Source organism: Mytilus californianus, unplaced genomic scaffold, assembly GCF_021869535.1.
Source record: "Mytilus californianus isolate M0D057914Y unplaced genomic scaffold, xbMytCali1.0.p SCAF_14, whole genome shotgun sequence".
Lineage (NCBI taxonomy): Eukaryota > Metazoa > Mollusca > Bivalvia > Mytilida > Mytilidae > Mytilus > Mytilus californianus.
In genome coordinates, this window is record NW_026262626.1 from 10,597,336 (window position 1) to 10,617,556 (window position 20,221).

Sequence of the window (20,221 nt, forward strand, 5' to 3'; positions counted from 1 at the left end):
TTTGCATTATTACAAACAATATAAGATTAACTTGTTTTATGATTCGCTGTTTAAGAAAAGAATTAGATATAAAACTATGCTCTTTATTATACAGTTTTAGATACTGCAGGACAAGAAGAGTTCAGTGCTATGAGAGAGCAGTACATGAGATCGGGGGAAGGTTTTTTGTTAGTTTATTCTGTGACTGATAGAAGCAGGTGAGAAAAATATCCCAAGGCATCCTTAAAGTTAATCATTGTAAATGTCTCAATTTTTTAGTCCCCTACCGACGTCGAGGGGGCCTTTAGGTTTGCACTCCATCTGTCTGTTTGTCTGTCCATCCATCAGTCCAACTTTTTTTCTTCGTGCTTGAAGATATTGATTTGAAATTTGGTATGTACTTTTATCATGACAAGTTATAGATCAAGTTCAAATTATGTTCCAGTCTGATGATTTTTGCAGAGGTATGGTCCTTGGACTTAGAAAATTCACTCAAATAATCAGTTTTCCACACTTTTTTTCGTCATGCTTGAAGATGTTGACTTGATACTTGTTATATAGTTTAATTTACACCATGCAAAGTTATAGATCAAGTTAGCATTTTGTTCCAGTACAATGAATTCTTAATCGGTAGTGGACTATGTATTGCCGTGCAAAACTCTCAGAATGCTTGTTCTACCAGATATCTGATCCAGTTTATATTTACACAATCTACAAGACCAAACATCCTTTTTTGACTTTTACAGATGTTATTCTTTAAGTCTAATTTCAACTGGACAGTCCAGTAACTATTAAGCTCCCTTTTTTAAAAACTTTTTTAAACTTTCATAAATAATTTTCTGAAGGAATAATTTAATTTTACCCCACTTTAGGAGTGGGATCTGTATTTCATTGACTCCACCAATCAAAACTAACCGCCACAAAATAGCACAATATTTTGAGTGCTGAAAGTGGTGTTAAACACCAATCAGTCAATGTATTTCATTGACCTTATCCTTTCATTCATCCTCTAGTCTGAGAATTTTAAGTTATTCAAACAAATATATCTGTCACACATTTCTCCAGTACTACTACACAGAATGGCCTTATACTTGGTCAATAGCTTGATATATCATGAATATTTATCCAATCTTAATCACTTTAATATTGAAATTAAATTATGAATTTAACCCAAGTTAAGGATGTAGTCAGATGAAATTTAAATAATCTGGAATTTAAAATTGATACTATAAATCAGAAGAGCATTACCGGTAGTTAAGAAACAAAATAAGTTATGGAACTCCTTTTTGAGATATTTGATTTTAAAAAAATGGCAGGAAAAGGCTGACTCTGACTTTTACCTTTTATTTATCATTGGCATTATTTTGCAATTGGGTCTGAATTGTAAGAAAAGAAATCTAGAATCTGTTTAGATTTTGGTAATGACCTTTTATGAGCTATTGAAGTGTTGATGAAAAGAAAAGTGGGTGATGTGGGGCAAAATATTTTTCCCTTTATCATAGGAAAAAACCTAAGGAGTACAAACATCTGACAAAAATTCCTAAGCTGACATGACATCATTCTTAATAAACCTTTCTATTATATTGCTATCCTTTTGCTTTGATTGTTCATAATACCTACATAAGTGTAATTATTTTATGGTTAATTTTTCAGTTTTAATGAAATTTATAAATTCCACAAGCAGATATTACGAGTGAAAGATAGAGAAGAATTCCCTATGATATTAGTAGCAAATAAAGCTGATTTAGAACATCAAAGAATAGTAAGTATCCTGACAGATAATGTTGATCTGTATATATATATTTAAGGAGCCTAGCAATTACACAAACTGGATTTTTGCTTGTAAATTGAAAAATAGTTCATTACCAGGTTTGAAAATAAAAAATGGCTGAATGTGGCACATTGAAAATAAAAACCAGTCACTTTCTCTCATAAAGAAGATTTCTACACCAAAATTAAGTAATTCAAAATTTAGTTAGAAGGAAGATATCTCCCTCAAAAACACCATTTTTTTCAAAATATGACCAGTATTTTTTATGTCGCCTTTCTAATTGTAGAATTACCTCATAGATCGTAGAGGCTACATAGGTTGACGTATTGAAAGCAAAAATGTGATGATACTAATTGGATACTGATTATGAATAATAATAAAGATAGCTCTTTTAAGTCAACAAAATATTTAAACTGTTTTATAAATCAAAATAATTTTGTTAACATTATCAACACTGAAGTTGTGAGTTAGAATCCCGCATATGGGAGGTGTGCTTGACTCCAATCTTAATTGACCAGGATTGTCAGTTTTTCTACGGAAGGTCATTGGTTTTCTCTGGGCACTCATACTTCCTCCACCAATAAAAACTGACTGCCACGAAATAGCACAATAGAGCTGAAAGTGGCGTTAAACACCAATCAATCAATCAATCAATCAATCTTGTTAACTTTGTCATAGAGCATAACAGCTACCTTTTTATACGACCGCAAAAAAATTTTGTGGTCGTATATTGGTATGACGTTGGCATCGTCGTCGTCGTCGTCCGGCGTCGTCGTCCGAATACATATTGGTTTTCGCACTCTAACTTTAGTTTAAGTGAATGGATCTTTTTGAAATTTGACCATAAGGTTAAATACCACAAAAGGAAGGTTGGGATTGATTTTGGGGGTTATGGTACCAACAGTTAAGGAATTAGGGGCCAAAAAGGGGCCAAAAATGAGCATTTTCTAGTTTCCAGACAATAACTGTGGAACGGTGTATGGATCTCTCTGAAATTATACTACAAGTTTCCATACCACAAAGGGATGGTTAGGATTTGCTTTGGGGGGTTATGGCTCAAACCGTTTAGGAATTAGGGGCAAAAAAGGGGGAAAAACAAGGTTGTCCTGGTTAATGGACAAATACTTTAGTACAAAACATAATTTAAAGCAGTGTAAGGGAGATAAATCAAATACATCATTGAAATTATCTCCCTTACACTGCTTTTAAATTATGTATAAAGTAATGGTTAATGAACAATAAAGATAATCTAAAACAGTGTAAGGGAGGTAATCCAAATACAACGTTTTGGTTACTTCCCTTACTCTGCTTTTAAATTATGTTTAAAGAAATGCATATTTATAAAGGAAGACCAGTAAAAATATCTGCAAATGTTTTCATCTTTTTTTTTTACAAAAAAATCCATATGAAAGATTTGACACTATATTTTTATTAATTCTATTATAAAATAGATTAAGTTAGCACTATGGTAAATTTAAATGGGTAATTATGGTTGCCAACTCCATTGGAAATTTGAATTGAGATTATGACCATATCTTGAGGGAAAGAATTTTTTTGGGGGAAAAAGGGGGGGGGGATAAAAAGAAATTGTGGGGGGCCAATTTTTTCTCATTTCAGATTTCAGAAATTAAAAAGAATTATTCTTCAAATATTATTTTTTTTTCAAATTTCAAATATTGAAAAATTTCAAGAAGTAATCTTTAATTGCACAGTATGGCGCATTAGATTTGTAAAATCTTTGATCACATTTATTTATTTGTTATGCCGAATCTAACAGTGTATTTAGATTTTTAATTTTGGGTCCAGTTTTCAAATTGGTCTACATTAATGTCCAAAGGGTCCAAAATTAAACTTTGTTTGATTTTAGCAAAAATTGAATATATGAGGTTCTTTGATATGCTGAATCTAAACATGTATTTAGATTTTTGATTTTTGGCCCAGTTTTCAAGTTGGTCCAAATTGGGGTCCAAAATTAAACTTTGTTTGATTTCAACAAAAATTGAATATATGGGGTTCTTTGATATGCTGAATCTAACCATGTATTTAGATTTTTTATTTGTGGACCCAGTTATCTAATTGGTTCATATTGAGGTCAAAAGGGTCCAAAATTAAACTTTGTTTGATTTCATCTAAAATTGAATTATTGGGGTTCTTTGATATTCCAAATCTAACCGTGTATTTAGGTTCTTAATTTTGGGTCCTGTTTTTTAAATTGGTCTACGTTGAGGTCCAAAGGGTCCAAAATTAAACTTAGTTTGATTTTAACAAAAATTGAATTCTTGGGGTTCTTTGATATGCTGAATCTAAACATGTGTTTAGATTTTTGATTATGGGCCCAGTTTTCAAGTTGGTCCAAGATAGGGTCCAGTATTTAAACTTTGTTTGATTTCAACAAAAATTGAATATATGGGGTTCTTTGATATGCTGAATCTAAACATGTATTTAGATTTTTGATTATGGGCCCAGTTTTCAAGTTGGTCCAAATTGGGGTCCAAAATTAAACTTTGTATGATTTCAACAAAAATTGAATATATGATGTTCTTTGATATGCTGAATCTAACCATGTATTTAGATTTTTTATTTGTAGGCCCCGCTATCAAATTGGTTCATATTGAGGTCAAAAGGGTCCAAAATTAAACTTTGTTTGATTTCATCGAAAATTGAATTATTGGGGTTCTTTGATATGCCAAATCTAACCATGTTTTTAGATTTTTAATTTGGGTCCCGTTTTTTAAATTGGTCTTCATTGAGGTCCAAAGGGTCCAAAATTAAACTTAGTTTGATTTTAACAAAAATTGAATTCTTGGGGTTCTTTGATATGCTGAATCTAAACATGTATTTAGATTTTTGATTATGGGCCCAGTTTTCAAGTTGGTCCAAGTTGGGGTCCAAAATTAAACTTTTTTTGATTTCAACAAAAATTGAATATATGGGGCTCTTTGATATGCTGAATCTAACCATGAATTTAGAATTTTTATTTGTGGGCCCCGCTATCAAATTGGTTCATATTGAGGTCAAAAGGGTCCAAAATTAAACTTTGTTTGATTTCATCAAAAATTGAATTATTGGGGTTCTTTGATATTCCAAATCTAACCGTGTATTTAGATTTTTAATTTTAAGTCCCGTGTTTTAAATTGGTCTACATTAAGGTCCAAAGGTCCAAAATTAAACTTAGTTTGATTTTAGCAAAAATTGAATTCTTGGGGTTCTTTGATATGCTGAATCTAAACATGTGTTTAGATTTTTGATTATGGGCCCAGTTTTCAAGTTTGTCCAAGTTGGGGTCCAAAAATAAACTTTGTTTGATTTTAACAAAAATTGAATATATGGTGTTCTTTGATATGCTGAATCTAACCATGTATTTTGATTTTGGACATTGGACCATAATAGGTAAATTAAAAAAATTCAAGTTCTTAGACCACATTCTTTCTGTGTCAGAAACCTATGCTGTGTCAAATATTTAATAACAATCCAAATTCAGAGCTGTATCAAGCTTGAATGTTGTGTCCATACTTGCCCCAACTGTTCAGGGTTCGACCTCTGCGGTCGTATCAAGCTGCGCCCCAGCGAAGCATTTTATTTGTGATTGAATTGTGTTTGGATTGAAGTAGCTCAATTTGATTAAAGGAATTGCTAAACTACTTAAGAAATGCATGTCTCAAATCCAAAATAGAGATTATTAGAATTTTAACAGGGTTTTACAGGGGAAATTCTGTCATTGATTTGGGATTGTATGGCAGTTGGGCATGCAGCTTCAGTTGTTTTATGCGATAACTTATGAACTATTTAACCAATGATTTTCAAATTTCAATATGCCGTTACTGATGAAAAAATGGAGGTGAAGTTGGATATTGACTATTTCTATTTTTGCCTTTTTATGCCCCACCTATGGGCATTATGTTTTTTCGGTCTGTGCGTCCGTTCGTCCGTCTGTCCTGCTTCAGGTTAAAGTTTTTGGTCAAGGTGGTTTTTGATGAAGTTGAAGTCCAATCAACTTGAAACTTAGTACACGTGTTCCCTATGATATGATCTTTCAAATTTTAATGGCAAGTTAGAGTTTTGACCCCAATTTCACAGTCCACTGAACATAGAAAATGATAGTGCGAGTGGGGCATCTGTGTACGATGGACACATTCTTGTTGAGTTATGGTCCTTGATTGATTGGAAAAAAAGGACTTAAAATGTCAATTCCGTGCAATAACTTATGAACCATTAAACAAATTTTAAATTTTGTTACTGATGACAATTTGAAATTTCACACTACATACCATCTTATTATAAAGCTCAACAATGGTTATCTTCACTATATAGAAACCCTGATTTGCTGTCAATTTCTTGTTCATTTCTTGTTAGTTATTTCAGTTATAGTTTTTCAGTTAATATTTAGAATATGTAAAGGAATCTTAAACATTGTCAATTCTGAATTTATAGTTGATTACAGGGCTTCCAAAAAATATTTGAGCCTGCCAGAATTTTTTTTTGTCTTATCCCAATTTTTATCCCTGAAGACTTAGTAACAAAAGGCAATCATGGTAATCAGTTGGGCATCATAAAACAATGATTGACACAGAAACGATATTAAACTTGACTTTTGATATAATTTCGATGTTCTGACGTAAACTGTTAAATTAACAGCTAGAGCTTCATCGGAAATGTGCAACATCAGCGTACTTATATCTGCCTTAGACTCTTTATTAGTGCAAAATTATGCTTTACTTTCGTTTTAAAAAAGCACATTTTCTTAATTAAAACTGGATGCTGACTTGACCATGGTAAATTGCGTACCAGAGACGGATATGTAAAATCCGTGAAGTTTACAAAGCACGATTGAGTTTCAGAAGCTCTTTCTAAATTATTTCTTCAAAAAAAATACTAGAAATGAAAGTTAGATAAAGGTATCGATGATAATTTTAACATTTTTGAATAATTTGGATTCATAATTAAATTTCACACCTGAGCACATAGCACATGCATATGTGTACTACTAATTTAAACAACATGGTTCTGACGAGTTTTTGCTGAAAACCTTTATTACTACCTTTTTAAATTTTTCATCAAATCATATTGAAATACGTATTTATGAAAATCTTTTTGACTACATTTAGTAGATGCAAACAGCTGCAATTTAAGAAAATAACTTTAGATAGACCGATCAATGTCTGGTACAAAATAGTTTACCTGTCACCTGAACAATTAAATTTCAGCTTTCAGACAACTAATTAACCTTGATTGCAATGAGGGGGTATTAAAGTAGGGTTTGTTTTGATAGTACTTATTCACCATGCCATTTTAATGACCGGAAATGTATGGCTGTTAAAGGCAAAAGGTCAGGTTCAAAAGATCGCATAAATTTCAATTGTTTTTCTGATTTGTATTTAAATTGAAAAACCCACGTCCGGTTCAGTCTCGGCACAACAAGTCAAAAATGTAATTTATTGGACAACTCCAGACAATAGGACCGTTTTGAAAGCCATGATTGATTAGTAAAAAATTTTCATATGTCCAATCAGATTCAGTGATATAATTTATGGAATTACTGCTTGTGTGTTACAGGTCACAAGAGAGGAAGGTCAAGAATTATCTAGACAACTGAGAATAAATTATATAGAAGCTAGTGCTAAAATGAGACTTAATGTAGATCAGTCATTTTATGATTTAGTCAGAATTATAAGGTAAGTTTTGCTGTATTAAGAAAGCATTTTCATTGGCTTAAAGAACCTGAATTTAATTGTTTTTTTTACTAGTTCTCTGTCCATGAACTGATTTATGTTTTCTCCTGCTTCATAAGTATTTAACAATTACACAAAAATGTAGCAAGGAAAGGCCAATGAAATTAGCTGTGAAGTTGAAATCTCCAATTCTTCAGTTAAACAAGTTGTGATTATACTAACTTATAGGCTGAACTTATTGGTAATCACTTGATGGTTATGAAAATATTCTGTATTGTAAATAGTGAGATTTTTGTGTAAATTATGACATTATTTTTTAGATTTCTCTGCATATTACAGTATTTGTTGATATTTCCCCACATCTGTGTCGTTCAATGCACTGATGTAATATGATTGACATCCATCAAAGGCTTCCGCTCAAATGAGTGCTAGGGTTGTCTTAGACTTGTAGTAGTGAGGTGTGATTTTTTTCTGTGTGTTGTCCACCACACCTGCCACCAGTTACGTCCTTAATTATAAACCCAATATTGTGTTTTTCCTGGATGTTAGACTCAGTGAGTTAACCTGTGACAACAACATATAATTGTTTTGTTACAGTTAAAAGACACTACATGTACTCTCCCATAGGATTTTCTTACCGTCATATACAACTGAAACTGAAACTCTTTCAAATACATTCTTTACTGATATATTTTTCAGAAAATTTCAAGCAGAAGAAAGACCAGAAGAAAATTCTCGAAAAAATGGAAGCGGCAAACATCGGAAAGGACGATGCTCTATATTATGATGTACAAAAGACAAATTTACTGTGTAAATGTGATAAAAATGAGGTCACAAACATAAAGAAAGACAACTTCTGGTGCCATGTATTTTCATTGTTAACATCTGAACAGCATCGTGTGTAAGATTCGCTCTTTTGCTTCAGTTGAGATGTTTGTGATCGCAGAAACTTTTCATCCTTCTTGTGTCTTCTGCCTTTGAGAAAGGATTTATTGGTGTAGTCTTGATGTTATCCATTCATACGTTGCATTTCATCTTTGCGAAGAAAAAACTGTTACCAATATATAGTGAATCGTGTTTCCAGTGTAGATTTTATAAATTGATTGTGTTTTCTGGCATAGATTTATATAGTGCTCAAATGTTATCCATTTTGTTTTGAATGGACATTAACAATACTGTTGTAATGTTTTCTGTGACTATATACCCATATAGTGTACAACTTTAAAGACTAGACCTTTGACCTTGTTTTGACATATTTTTCCATCTTATTCTGTGGTAGAGTTTAGGTCAGATCATTTTCCTAGTGGCCCTCAAATGTAAAAAGTAATCTCTGCCTTTTTGCATTTCTTTGGACTGCTGAAATCTATGAATTGAGAATAAAATATAATCCTTCCCTTTTTTACATTTCCTTTTACAACTAAAATCTTGAATTTAAACAGAAATATTGATTTTATTTCATGCTTTCATTGCGTTTTAAACTAATTTGAAAATGAAATTTTAAATATTTTTCATTTAATTTGAAGTCCCAACTTTAAAATTGTTTGCTTTGTTTTTGCATTCCAATATTGCTGACTTGTTTGTAAGCTAATTAAATTCTTGCATTATAAGTACTTATACAGCCTAAACCATTCACCTATTAACCAATCTTCTTGCAGGTGGTCAATTCTTTAGTTATAAGAACTTTTAAGAATAAAAAACAGCTGAACAAAAAAAATTAATTCATATTTTGAATATTTTGGATTTTAGTCACTTTTTATAAGAAGCTGCAGTATCAACCTTAATACAATTGACCACTTAATGGAATAGTGGTTAACACATAAATGGTTTCTGCTATAAAACAATTAACAGTATTATAGTTGTCTTTACCTCCTGTGTATATTCCTCTGTATGCTTTGTAACTAATTCATGGCCAGTTTCTGACTTTTATGTGCAATATTGGAGGTTTCTGATTTCTGAATAATATTTGTGGCTGTGATTAGAAAAAATATTGTATTTCCAGTTTATGGCTGAATGATTCCCGTGGTTACATAAGTGCTGAGGAATGATGGAGAATAGGAAACGTATAGTATTCTTAAATTGAATTATTTTCTCAAATAAAAAAAAAGATTTCATATACAAAGTAGTAGTTGAAAACTGAAGGACTGGTGTGCACCTACAAACTTTATTGAAAATTAGATTCATTGATGTCTTGATATTACATCTATTGGTTGTCATTTCAGTTGGATACATTTTGTGTACTTAAGGTCATGAGTCAACGTGCAAGGGAAATAACTCTCTAAACATCAACAAAATATATTGGTAGTATTGTGGAATTGAATCCTTTTATTTACATGGACTCAAATTTGTAAAGAAGATAACATCTTCTGTTTAGGCCATTGAGTATATATTGTCGAGGGAATGTGTGTTTAATAGTTTTTATTAATTGCTGCTAGGAATTGTATTTTCACCTTAAGATTTGGAGTAAATTTGCTGTGAAGTTAATTTGGGCCAAGTTTTTTTTAAGTGTCATTCTTACTTGTGGTTGCTTTCTTGCCATCTGCTTTCGAAGTCATTGTAAGTATTTATTAATTCTGTCCAATGCTTTTTTTTTTATTATGGAGTGCTGAAGGAACAAAAGTTTAGTGAAAAGGTTTATGTATCCAATGTTGTGTTTTCTTAACCTATACAGTGGCATTATGATAAATTCTCTGCATGTTGATACCCCAGTATGGGGCATTATGGTTTCTTGTCTGTGTATCAGTCTGTCTGTTCTGTATCAGGTTAAATTTTTGGGATAGAGTTTACCATGAAGTTGTAGTCACATCAACTTGACTACTCATTTTCATTATGATGTGAACATTTTCAAATGCATGCCAAATTAAGGTTTTGACACCGATTTTGTAGTTCCCTGAACATAGAAATGTATTAGTGCAAGCAGGGCAAGGTGTCCTATGTACATATATTCTTTTTCTTATTAATGAAAGTGTTGATTTTGGGTATGACCTCTTCATTCTCCTGTTTAATTCAACTGATCATTTTTAAATGTTAGGTTTTTCCAAGATTTTTGTTTTAGATATGTCAAAGATAAGATTTTTTCCTTACAAAACAAAGGTTCCTTTTATTAATGTTTTCATCATTTATAACAAAAAGTTTTTCATCTCTTTGTCAGGTTACCAAAGAATTATAGCAGCATAAATAAGTATTTAATTTCTATATTCTTGTTGTTTCATTGATATCATAGAAATCAAATATATTATATCTATAATTGGCCATTTCAGAATCTAAAGGACTATGGGTAATTTCATTGTTCGTACCCCAAAATGAAAATAACCTCACGTCATTGGTTGAATTTCCATTGTTTAGGACGTTTTTAACCAATCACGACGTTTTGGTGTACATTTTTGAAAATATTACCCAGAATGCATTAGATTCTGAAACTAAAAATAACTTCTGGTTCTAACAGATTTATATACCTTAATCTATCTTCTATTTTTTTAAAAAGAATATGGGAAATATATGAGCTGTAAAAATAATTATTAATTGTGTGAAGAAAAAAATTAGTCTTACCCAAACTATGAATTTAACTAGTCTTGTTGCATATTAATGTACATTCCTCTATAATCTTTCTGTAACCTTTATTTTGTTACTATTTGTTATTGATAATTTTAATTTTGTAAAGTATGTAATAATTTATATCTTACTTTTAAACTAGAGAGATTAGTTTGTATCTTGCATTGTATTAAATTTGTTGTTATTTATTTTTTGTAAATTTGATCCAGTGATTTTTTCTTTTGTTTGAAAAAAAATACATAGAGGACTGCATGTGGGGTGTAATAAGTTTGAATTGTTTGTTTCAGTATTTTCGTATTTATAGATAATAAAATGGCAGAAAAGTTTGCAATTTGAGCATTATAATTTTTAAATAATTAAGAAAAAAAGGTTTTTAAAAAAATACTGTCATTTTTCATTTATTTGCAGGCTTGAATAAATTGCTTTTTGCTGCTGTTTTTGTAATGCTTGTACAATTACTGAATACAGAGATTAAACAAATTTAAAAAAAAATTAATAGCGTTTTATGGTTTATCTTTAACCAACTTTTTTGTGCAGAGCAAAGGTAGCCATTACCTACGTTAAGAGAGATAACACTTTAAATTGGTTAAACGTTTGTAATAATCCTTTCCATCAATGTTTGTAAAGTATTTATGTGAAACAGAAATTAAATGATCTGTGTTACTTTGAAACTTAGAAAATATTTAAGAAAATGTTTGACATAAAGGTACAAGTGATTTTTAACAGTTATGCCCCGTAGTGTAGCTGTATCTTCTTAAACTGGCCAAAACTGGCTTAGAGCTGGTTATTAGTTTTTGGAGTAATTTGTGTCATAATTTTTGAAAATTAATAAGTAAATAATAAAAATTAGGGAGAATAGAAGGTTTCTAACATTTTTTATTACCCGGTAAACAAGACTAATTAAAAAGGATTTGATAATTCCAACAAAATTGTAATTAATTATAAACATGTAATCAATTTGTACAGATATTAACAACTTTATACAGTTTTATTTATACAATATGTACTTAACTCAGATTAGTTTTATTTTTAGGGAATTTATGTTTACATTTATTATGACATTTATATGATTCGTAAAAAAAAAAAAACTAATGAATATAAAGGAGCGATCGTAGAATGAATTATAAATATGAGTATATTGGGAAAATCTGATTGTTCCTTTTTTTATAATTACATGCTTTGTTTGTATGTATATACCCGAATAGCTTTAAATTTTATGCTTTTGATATTTCAGTTTTCTCTGGTAAGAAAATTGCTATCAGTATAAAGATTTTTTTTTTGTAATTTTATAAATTACATTTACATTTTATTTTTATAATCTGTAGAATTTTTAAGCAAGTTTATATCCTTGCTTGACATGACCTTGAAAATATCTCTCTGAACCAATATTTTGATAATTGTGTCTAGTAATGGACATATTTACTGGTCAAGGGTCCAGTCTGATCTTTTCAGCTTAGCAGTTTTAGCTTGGGTTCAGGAAGTACTGCTAAAATCTGATATAACAGCACTTATATAAATGAGGACAATTTTTATAGATCAAAAAATAAAAAATCTGGAAAAATGGAGATAGGTCCATGTGCACATTTTGGAGACATGCTCATCTAAAAAAATAGATATAAAATTGACTATTAAACAAATTTATTGTGTAGTCTGTAAAAGCTGAATAAATCATTCTTGAACTCACCTGTAGAAGGTTAAGTATTGCATTTCAAAATTTATTTTGATTTTGAGATATAAATGTACTATCTAAATTAGTACATTTGAGTTCTACTAAATCTTCCACTATCTATTAGGAGACACATTGGCTCGTTCAGATGCTTAACGATTTCTGTTATATTATTTTAGCTTATATTGTTTTGTATATTGCTTTTAATCATTGTATTTTGATTGAACAACTGTACAGCATTTTAATTTTCATATTTCTAGTCATTAAAAACAATGAATATCAAAACATTAATCAATACTTTGTTTTTTTCATATGCACTTTTTGATATCATTATCACATTTTGAATATCTTTCTATCATCAAACTCAGTCAACTGAAATCTTTAAGATATCGATTTCACTAGTGATTTCAAATAAACAAAATAAAAACTTTTTTAATTAGTATACCCTAAATTTCTATTTGGATCATAGCCCCTGCCATTGAATATAACCAAAATACTTATAAAGTAAATAAATTATACTTATATGTTTAACTCAAGCCTTTCTTTGGAATTCTACATTATAAAAAGAGGAGGTCGGATGAATTTCTCCATTTTAGAATTGTGTTTCGTGAGCAATTTATTGAACTGAATTTAAATATCTTTGAAAAAATAACATTTTAAACCTCTGAAACAGATTTTATTCAATTAAATTTAATCACAGTAGGGTAAATTTTTGCAGCAGAATCCATCCATCTGTCAACCAGTTTTGTTGCAAGTGTTGAGATCATATCAGAATGTTACAGGAGTTATTGAAAAAAATGTTTGATGTTAGTAAAAATTGCTGAACAGCTTTATTTACTTTAGATTAAGTTTGATTTGCTTAAGTAATTTAAGAATGTTTGCCTAACACTGAGCATTTTTTTTTTTATTTCAACAACTATCAAATTTGTAGAGCTTCTGTAACATTCCGAAAAAAATTACCCCTTGCAAGAAAATAGATTAAAAGATAAGTGAGGATTGGGAGTCTTCGCTGTTATGTCATTTAAATAAATTATTTAAGTTTTAGTCATCATTTTGTACATTTTTTTTTTCATTTACTTGGAGGTTCTTTCATTTATAACAGAGCAAGTGTTTAATTATATTTGTCAGAGGAGTATTTGTAATTTAATATATAAATGAATACATTTAAAAAAAAACTATGTTTTTTGAAATCCATTTAAAATGTTGTAAGTTGGTGTAAAAAAGTTGCATTTTTGTCTCACATTTTGATAACAGACCTGAAAGAATGCAGGAAACTTAAAACTATTTTTCTAATGATTGTAGTTTAAAGGTTTGGTTGGCCTGCTTGCTTTGTTTGTATAAATGTTTGCTCAAGCATTGTAATTAAGATTGACATCTGCAATCAATAGATAGGCGGGGCTTCAGCTTGTATACATAATACTCTGCACTATTACATTACATCCAATAACATTTAAGTATAATGTATACAAGCTGAAGCCCCGCCTATCTATTGATTGCAGATGTCAATCTTAATTACAATGCTTATCCTTTGATAAGGGAATTGGACATCATTGTTATTATAGACCATAATGCTGTGTTAACCATCTAGAATGTTAAACCAAAGATGAACTCTTTTGAATTTATTGGGATACAGGAATCAAAGTAAACTAACTGTACAGTGATGGTAGTAAATTTACCTAGTAAAGCTTAAAGATCTGCAAAAAAGAAGTGGACTTCACCACCCCCTTATTTTTTGTATAATTGTTGAATTAAATTTTGCATTCAAATATCAATACTCTAGTAAACTGGCATTTTATAAGAAATTTGAATATCTGTTTTGTGTAATGTTTTAGTTTTAGTCTTAGGAAAGAAAATTTATTTCTTCCATTTAAGCCCTTATAACAAGAGCTCACATATATTTGCATTGCTTTGACTATTCTGTCTTTCATCTTTATGCTTTATTGAATTTAATTCGTAATGTCTCGCCTAATGCATTACTCAATTTTTTCATTGTAATTATGTGGAGTGAGAAGTTTTACTGCTAGCTTGCTGATTGATTTATCTCCAATGTATCATTACATGGTAAATTTTGGGGATATAAGAATATTACATGGTGGCTGTATTCCAAAAAAACATTTAATCTCCAAAAGTGACTTAATGAGTACTGGTTATATGATTTTTATATTCAAATAATAGTAAAAGCCTTTAGAGTGTGGCTGTAAAGTTAAGCTAAAAGCAGAGGCAGATTTAGGGGGACCAGGGGACCAGGCCCCCTTATGGAGCTACATTTATGGTTAATGCATTGACTTTGCACCAGTTCTACTCCTTATATTGCCTTGATTGGTCAATTTGGTCCCCACTTTTTCAAAATCCTGGCTCTGAACTGAAAAGGACCTGATGAAGGTGGCTATTTGGCTAATGTAAAATAGATAAAAATTGTGTCTTGACTTTAATCATCAATATGTGCTTGATTGAAATAATTATTCAAACTTATGTTTTCAACAAAATAGTACTAACTAAACATTTAAACTAAAAAGTACAGAAATTATTTCACTGACATCCATTTCTAATGTGGAAAGGACCTTTTTGCTGGACTTCCCCCCTCCCCCTAGAAGTTATTTCAAGATTCAATAACATTTGTCATATGATTTTTCAGATTTTAGAATGTATTCAGAGAGCAAATTTTAATCAAGAGTTTAATAAGCAGACATTCAAACCTAACTTAGTGAATCGGACATGCTGACCTCCCTAATAAATTATGTTCATTTCATTTTATGTGTCTGAAAAAGTTGATATGATCATTTATTACCCTTTTGAATCAAAATCGCCAAGTATTATACATCTATCAAATAAAATCATTAAGATATTCACAACAGTTTGTCAGATATCAGTAATTGTATATTTGAGTTGTGTCTGCATATACTTGTTTTGAAACATCAAGCTTCTTACTTCAAAAAAAAAAAAAGGTAAAAATTGTCCAATTTGGAGATTTTCCAATTTGTATTTGGAAATTTGCAACAACCTTATCCAAAATGATATTTTGTCACAAAATGTTGATCTAAGATGTTGATGTGAATCAAAAATATTTGGAAATAACCGTTGCTCATTTTGAATTCGACCAAAATGTATTTGTAAATTGACCTTATTTGGTCTTGTTTATGATGTCACAGTGACTTCACAAATGAAATTTGTGCACATTAGTGACTAGACATTATTCATTTATTTAAAAAATCACATAGGTTTGAAGGGATTGAAGAACTAACTATATTTGTCATTTCAAGGGCCAATTAATGGCTCATATCATACCTCCCCCTTTCTGTATATATCAACAGAAGCCTTGAAATTGATGCTTACATATTAATGAAAAAGGTGATTTCTATTGGTTTAGATCATGTCAGGTGACATTTAATTAAATTCTGAGCAAAACCATACACTTTTTAACCCAATTTTCTTGCAATTTTATATCTAGAGCCATTCAAACTATTATTAATTGCTAATTACTCAGGGTAAGCAGCCTGTTTCAGTAGACTTTGCCTTAGGTTACCATGGTAAGAGGTGTTCCGTTTGAGCAAATGGGTATCAATGCCTGAATTACTTTTATGATGATTTTTGATGAAAATTAAAATTAACTTTACAATATTTAGAAAATGGGTTTATATGTGCATGGTATAGTTGTAAAAACCAATAAGTTTCTCTTCCACTTGCCTATATGTTGTAAGAGGTTTGGGTCTTTTGAGTCTGTTAATTAAAGTATTTTTGACCTATATGAAAAACTGTAATTGTATTATTGTAAGACAATGCATTTTCAGGTTCTATTTTGTGATATTATCGCTTGTTTTTTAAATCATCTATATATACATGTGTGTCATTATTTATATCTGAGTTTCATGTATATGTGTGTGGTTATACATTAAATGTCTTATATAATGCAAGTTTCTTTTCTGTCTTTCAACATATTGTGTAGTATAGAATAAATATTTTTTGTGACTATTTTGGCTATTCCTTAGAGAAATAGAGAAAGCTATTTTGAAATTTGTGCTTTTTAAAAATGAACAAGATTAGATTCTTGAAATATGATATATATTGAGGAATTTCTGATTCAATTTTCATCCAAGTTTACATCAAATAGTAATGTGTAATGAATAGGTAGTAGGGATAAAAGGAAATTTAATATTTATTATAGTAATTTAAAAAAATATTCCAATCTGAATATTAGAGACTTGCATATAAAATGCATTATGAAATTTATTATTCATTGGGTTCAAGTATGCCTTAATTTCTAGGCAGAAAAAAAGATTTTTTTTCAATTGGGCTTTTCAGACTCTAAAGGATTATGGGTAATTGCTCAAAAATATATTATGTCATTGGTAGAATATCAATTGTTCAGGAAATTATAAATTAATCAAAAGTTTTAGTGAACTTTATGAAAATGTTACCCAGAATGCATTAGATTCTGAAAGGGCAAATTATTTATTTAATCAGAAAAAGAGATAATGACAAGTGTTGATTATAATTATTAGTAAAATTTGGATGAGAATAGAAATTTAAATTCAGAACTTCTGCAAACTTCTATTTAGGACACACATTTTTGGTCGTAATTGATTGAAAAGAGAAATTTAGAGAGGGGTGGATGGACCTTTTTTCGGGACATCGTGATTGGATCTTAATTTTTTTTGCAGGTAATTCGGGATTGGGCCTTTATTTTTGCTAGAGTTTGGGATTAACACTTATCTTAACCCGGGAATTGAAGATTTATTTTTTCAGGATCTGTGAAAGAATGCTTTATTTTTTTCGGGAAATCAGGATGACACCCCCTCCTATCCCCCTCTTTTGAGTATGGACAATTTTTGTCTTATTTGAACAAAAAATTAGCTTCAGTAATTATTAGTTCTTAAAACCAAGATAGCAGTGGAGGATCCAGGGGGGAGGGTTCTGGAGGTTGGAACCCCTTTTTTTTTGACGATTAATGCTTTGGAATGGGGACATGTGGTTGGAACCCCCTTTTAAAAATGGCTGGATCTGCCCCTGGATAGACTTGCTTACTATTATCAGTAATTTTTGCCTTGTTATAAATATTTGTGTATGATATATTACCAATAGACTGGGAAGAAATTTGTGTGTATATTACCTAATTGTTGTATTACAGCTAGGAAGGATACGTTGCCTTTCATCAAGGCCATAAAAAATTATTTTTAGATTCTTGTTCTTGTTTTTATTAGAACGTTTGGGGGTGAGAGGATTTTATTTTTTATGCTTTATTAGCTCAACTATCACAATGGGTTAGTGTTAGCTATTGCCATCACTTGTCAATTTCAATATCTTTTTCTTCTAAAAATTAATAACTTAGGATCAAATTTTGCTTGATTAATTTTTAACCTATTTTAAAATTTGTTATTTATTTTGGAAAAGTCTTAGAGAAATGATGAATTTATGATTCTTTTTTTGAACTACAGATTATGATTGATACAGACATCAAACATGGTAATAATTCAGAATTCTCAATCAATTTTCCTAACCTTTTTGCTATTTAGTAGAGTTGAAGGGACACTAATTATAAAATTAGTTTTATATGGCCTAATAATTGTTTTCTTACCATGTAATTATGTATTTTTAAAATACATTGAATAAACGTAATGAATTTTACAATTGGTTTGTTTGTTTGATGCCAATTTTAATTCAGGATTTGTAAACTAGTAGGAGTTATGGCCCTTCATCCCTTTACATGCTTATATACATAATAAATCTTTAGGGAGTAACTCCTTTTTAATCTTTTATCAAATAATATCATGTTTGGGAGAACTTTTGGCAAGTAGTTGTAATTGATCAAATTCTGCCAATGTTTTAATTTGACTTTTTGCTGGAGCTATGGGTCTTTACTCTTACAAATGTCAAAGAATATTCTTTCTGGTATCTTGTTGGATTGTATGTGAATAAAAGGAGATGTGGTTGACATTAAACCAACAATACAGCACAAGTGACTCAACATGGTGAAATGCCTCATCTGCTTAATTATTATTGAATATGTTGCATATTTAAGATAAATATCTTGCATCAAGGAAACTGAACCTTGTTCAAATGACTATAGAAATGAGTCTAAGTCAGATGACCCTTTTACAGCTTACCTTTAGCATGGGTTTTTATGCCCCACCTACAATAGTAGTAGGGGCATTATGTTTTCTGGTATGCGTCCATTCATTCATCCATCTGTTCGTCCATCCGTCCGTCTATCCGGCTTCAGGTTAAAAATTTTGGTCAAGGTAGTTTTTGATGAAGTTGGAAGTCCAATCGACTTGAAACTTAGTACACATGTTCCCTATGATGTGATCTTTCTAATTTTATTGCCAAATTGGGGTTTTGACCCAAATTTCACGGTCCACTGAACATAGAAAATGATAGTGAGAGTGGGGCATCAGTGTACAATGGACACATTCTTGTTTTTAAGGTCTTATGGCTAAATTTGTTTACATCCTTGCAATTTCATCTCTAGTAGATAAAGTTGTTAACATACTTGTAATTTCATCTCTAGTAGATAAAGTTGTTTACATCCTTGTAATTTCATCTCTAGTAGATAAATTTGTTTACATCCTTGCAATTTCATCTCTAGTAGATAAAGTTGTTAACATCGTTGTAATTTCATCTCTAGTAGATAAAGTTGTTAATATCCTTGTAATTTCATCTCTAGTAGATAAAGTTGTTTACATTCTTGTAATTTCATCTCTAGTAGATAAAGTTGTTAACATCCTTGTAATTTCATCTCTAGTAGATAAAGTTGTTTACATCCTTGTAATTTCATCTCTAGTAGATAAAGTTGTTTACATCCTTATAATTTCATCTCTAGTAGATAAAGTTGTTAACATCCTTGTAATTTCATCTCTAGTAGATAAAGTTGTTAACATCCTTGTAATTTCATCTCTAGTAGATAAAGTTGTTTACATTCTTGTAATTTCATCTCTAGTAGATAAAGTTGTTAACATCCTTGTAATTTCATCTCTAGTAGATAAAGTTGTTAACATCCTTGTAATTTCATCTCTAGTAGATAAAGTTGTTAACATCCTTGTAATTTCATCTCTAGTAGATAAAGTTGTTTACATCCTTATAATTTCATCTCTAGTAGATAAAGTTGTTAACATCCTTGTAATTTCATCTCTAGTAGATAAAGTTGTTTACATTCTTGTAATTTCATCTCTAGTAGATAAAGTTGTTAACATCCTTGTAATTTCATCTCTAGTAGATAAAGTTGTTTACATCCTTGTAATTTCATCTCTAGTAGATAAAGTTGTTTACATCCTTATAATTTCATCTCTAGTAGATAAAGTTGTTAACATCCTTGTAATTTCATCTCTAGTAGATAAAGTTGTTAACATCCTTGTAATTTCATCTCTAGTAGATAAAGTTGTTTACATTCTTGTAATTTCATCTCTAGTAGATAAAGTTGTTTACATCCTTGTAAAACTTGTTTACATCCTTATAATTTCATCTCTAGTAGATAAAGTTGTTAACATCCTTGTAATTTCATCTCTAGTAGATAAAGTTGTTAACATCGTTGTAATTTCATCTCTAGTAGATAAAGTTGTTAACATCCTTGTAATTTCATCTCTAGTAGATAAA

The 20,221-nt window shown here is 30.3% G+C and overlaps 1 protein-coding gene across 1 annotated transcript in view; it reads left to right on the plus strand.

The window, feature by feature from the left end:
• LOC127724198 (ras-related protein R-Ras2-like) overlaps window positions 1-18,259 on the plus strand; it is a 32,679-nt gene extending 14,420 nt beyond the window's left edge. The window contains exons 3-6 of the mRNA XM_052231098.1: window positions 95-197; window positions 1,633-1,741; window positions 7,304-7,422; window positions 8,119-18,259. Coding sequence (XP_052087058.1) covers window positions 95-197; window positions 1,633-1,741; window positions 7,304-7,422; window positions 8,119-8,206 — 419 coding nt within the window. The 3' untranslated portion in view covers window positions 8,207-18,259. The remainder of the gene's footprint in view (window positions 1-94; window positions 198-1,632; window positions 1,742-7,303; window positions 7,423-8,118) is intronic.
• Window positions 18,260-20,221: the final 1,962 nt, after the last annotated feature.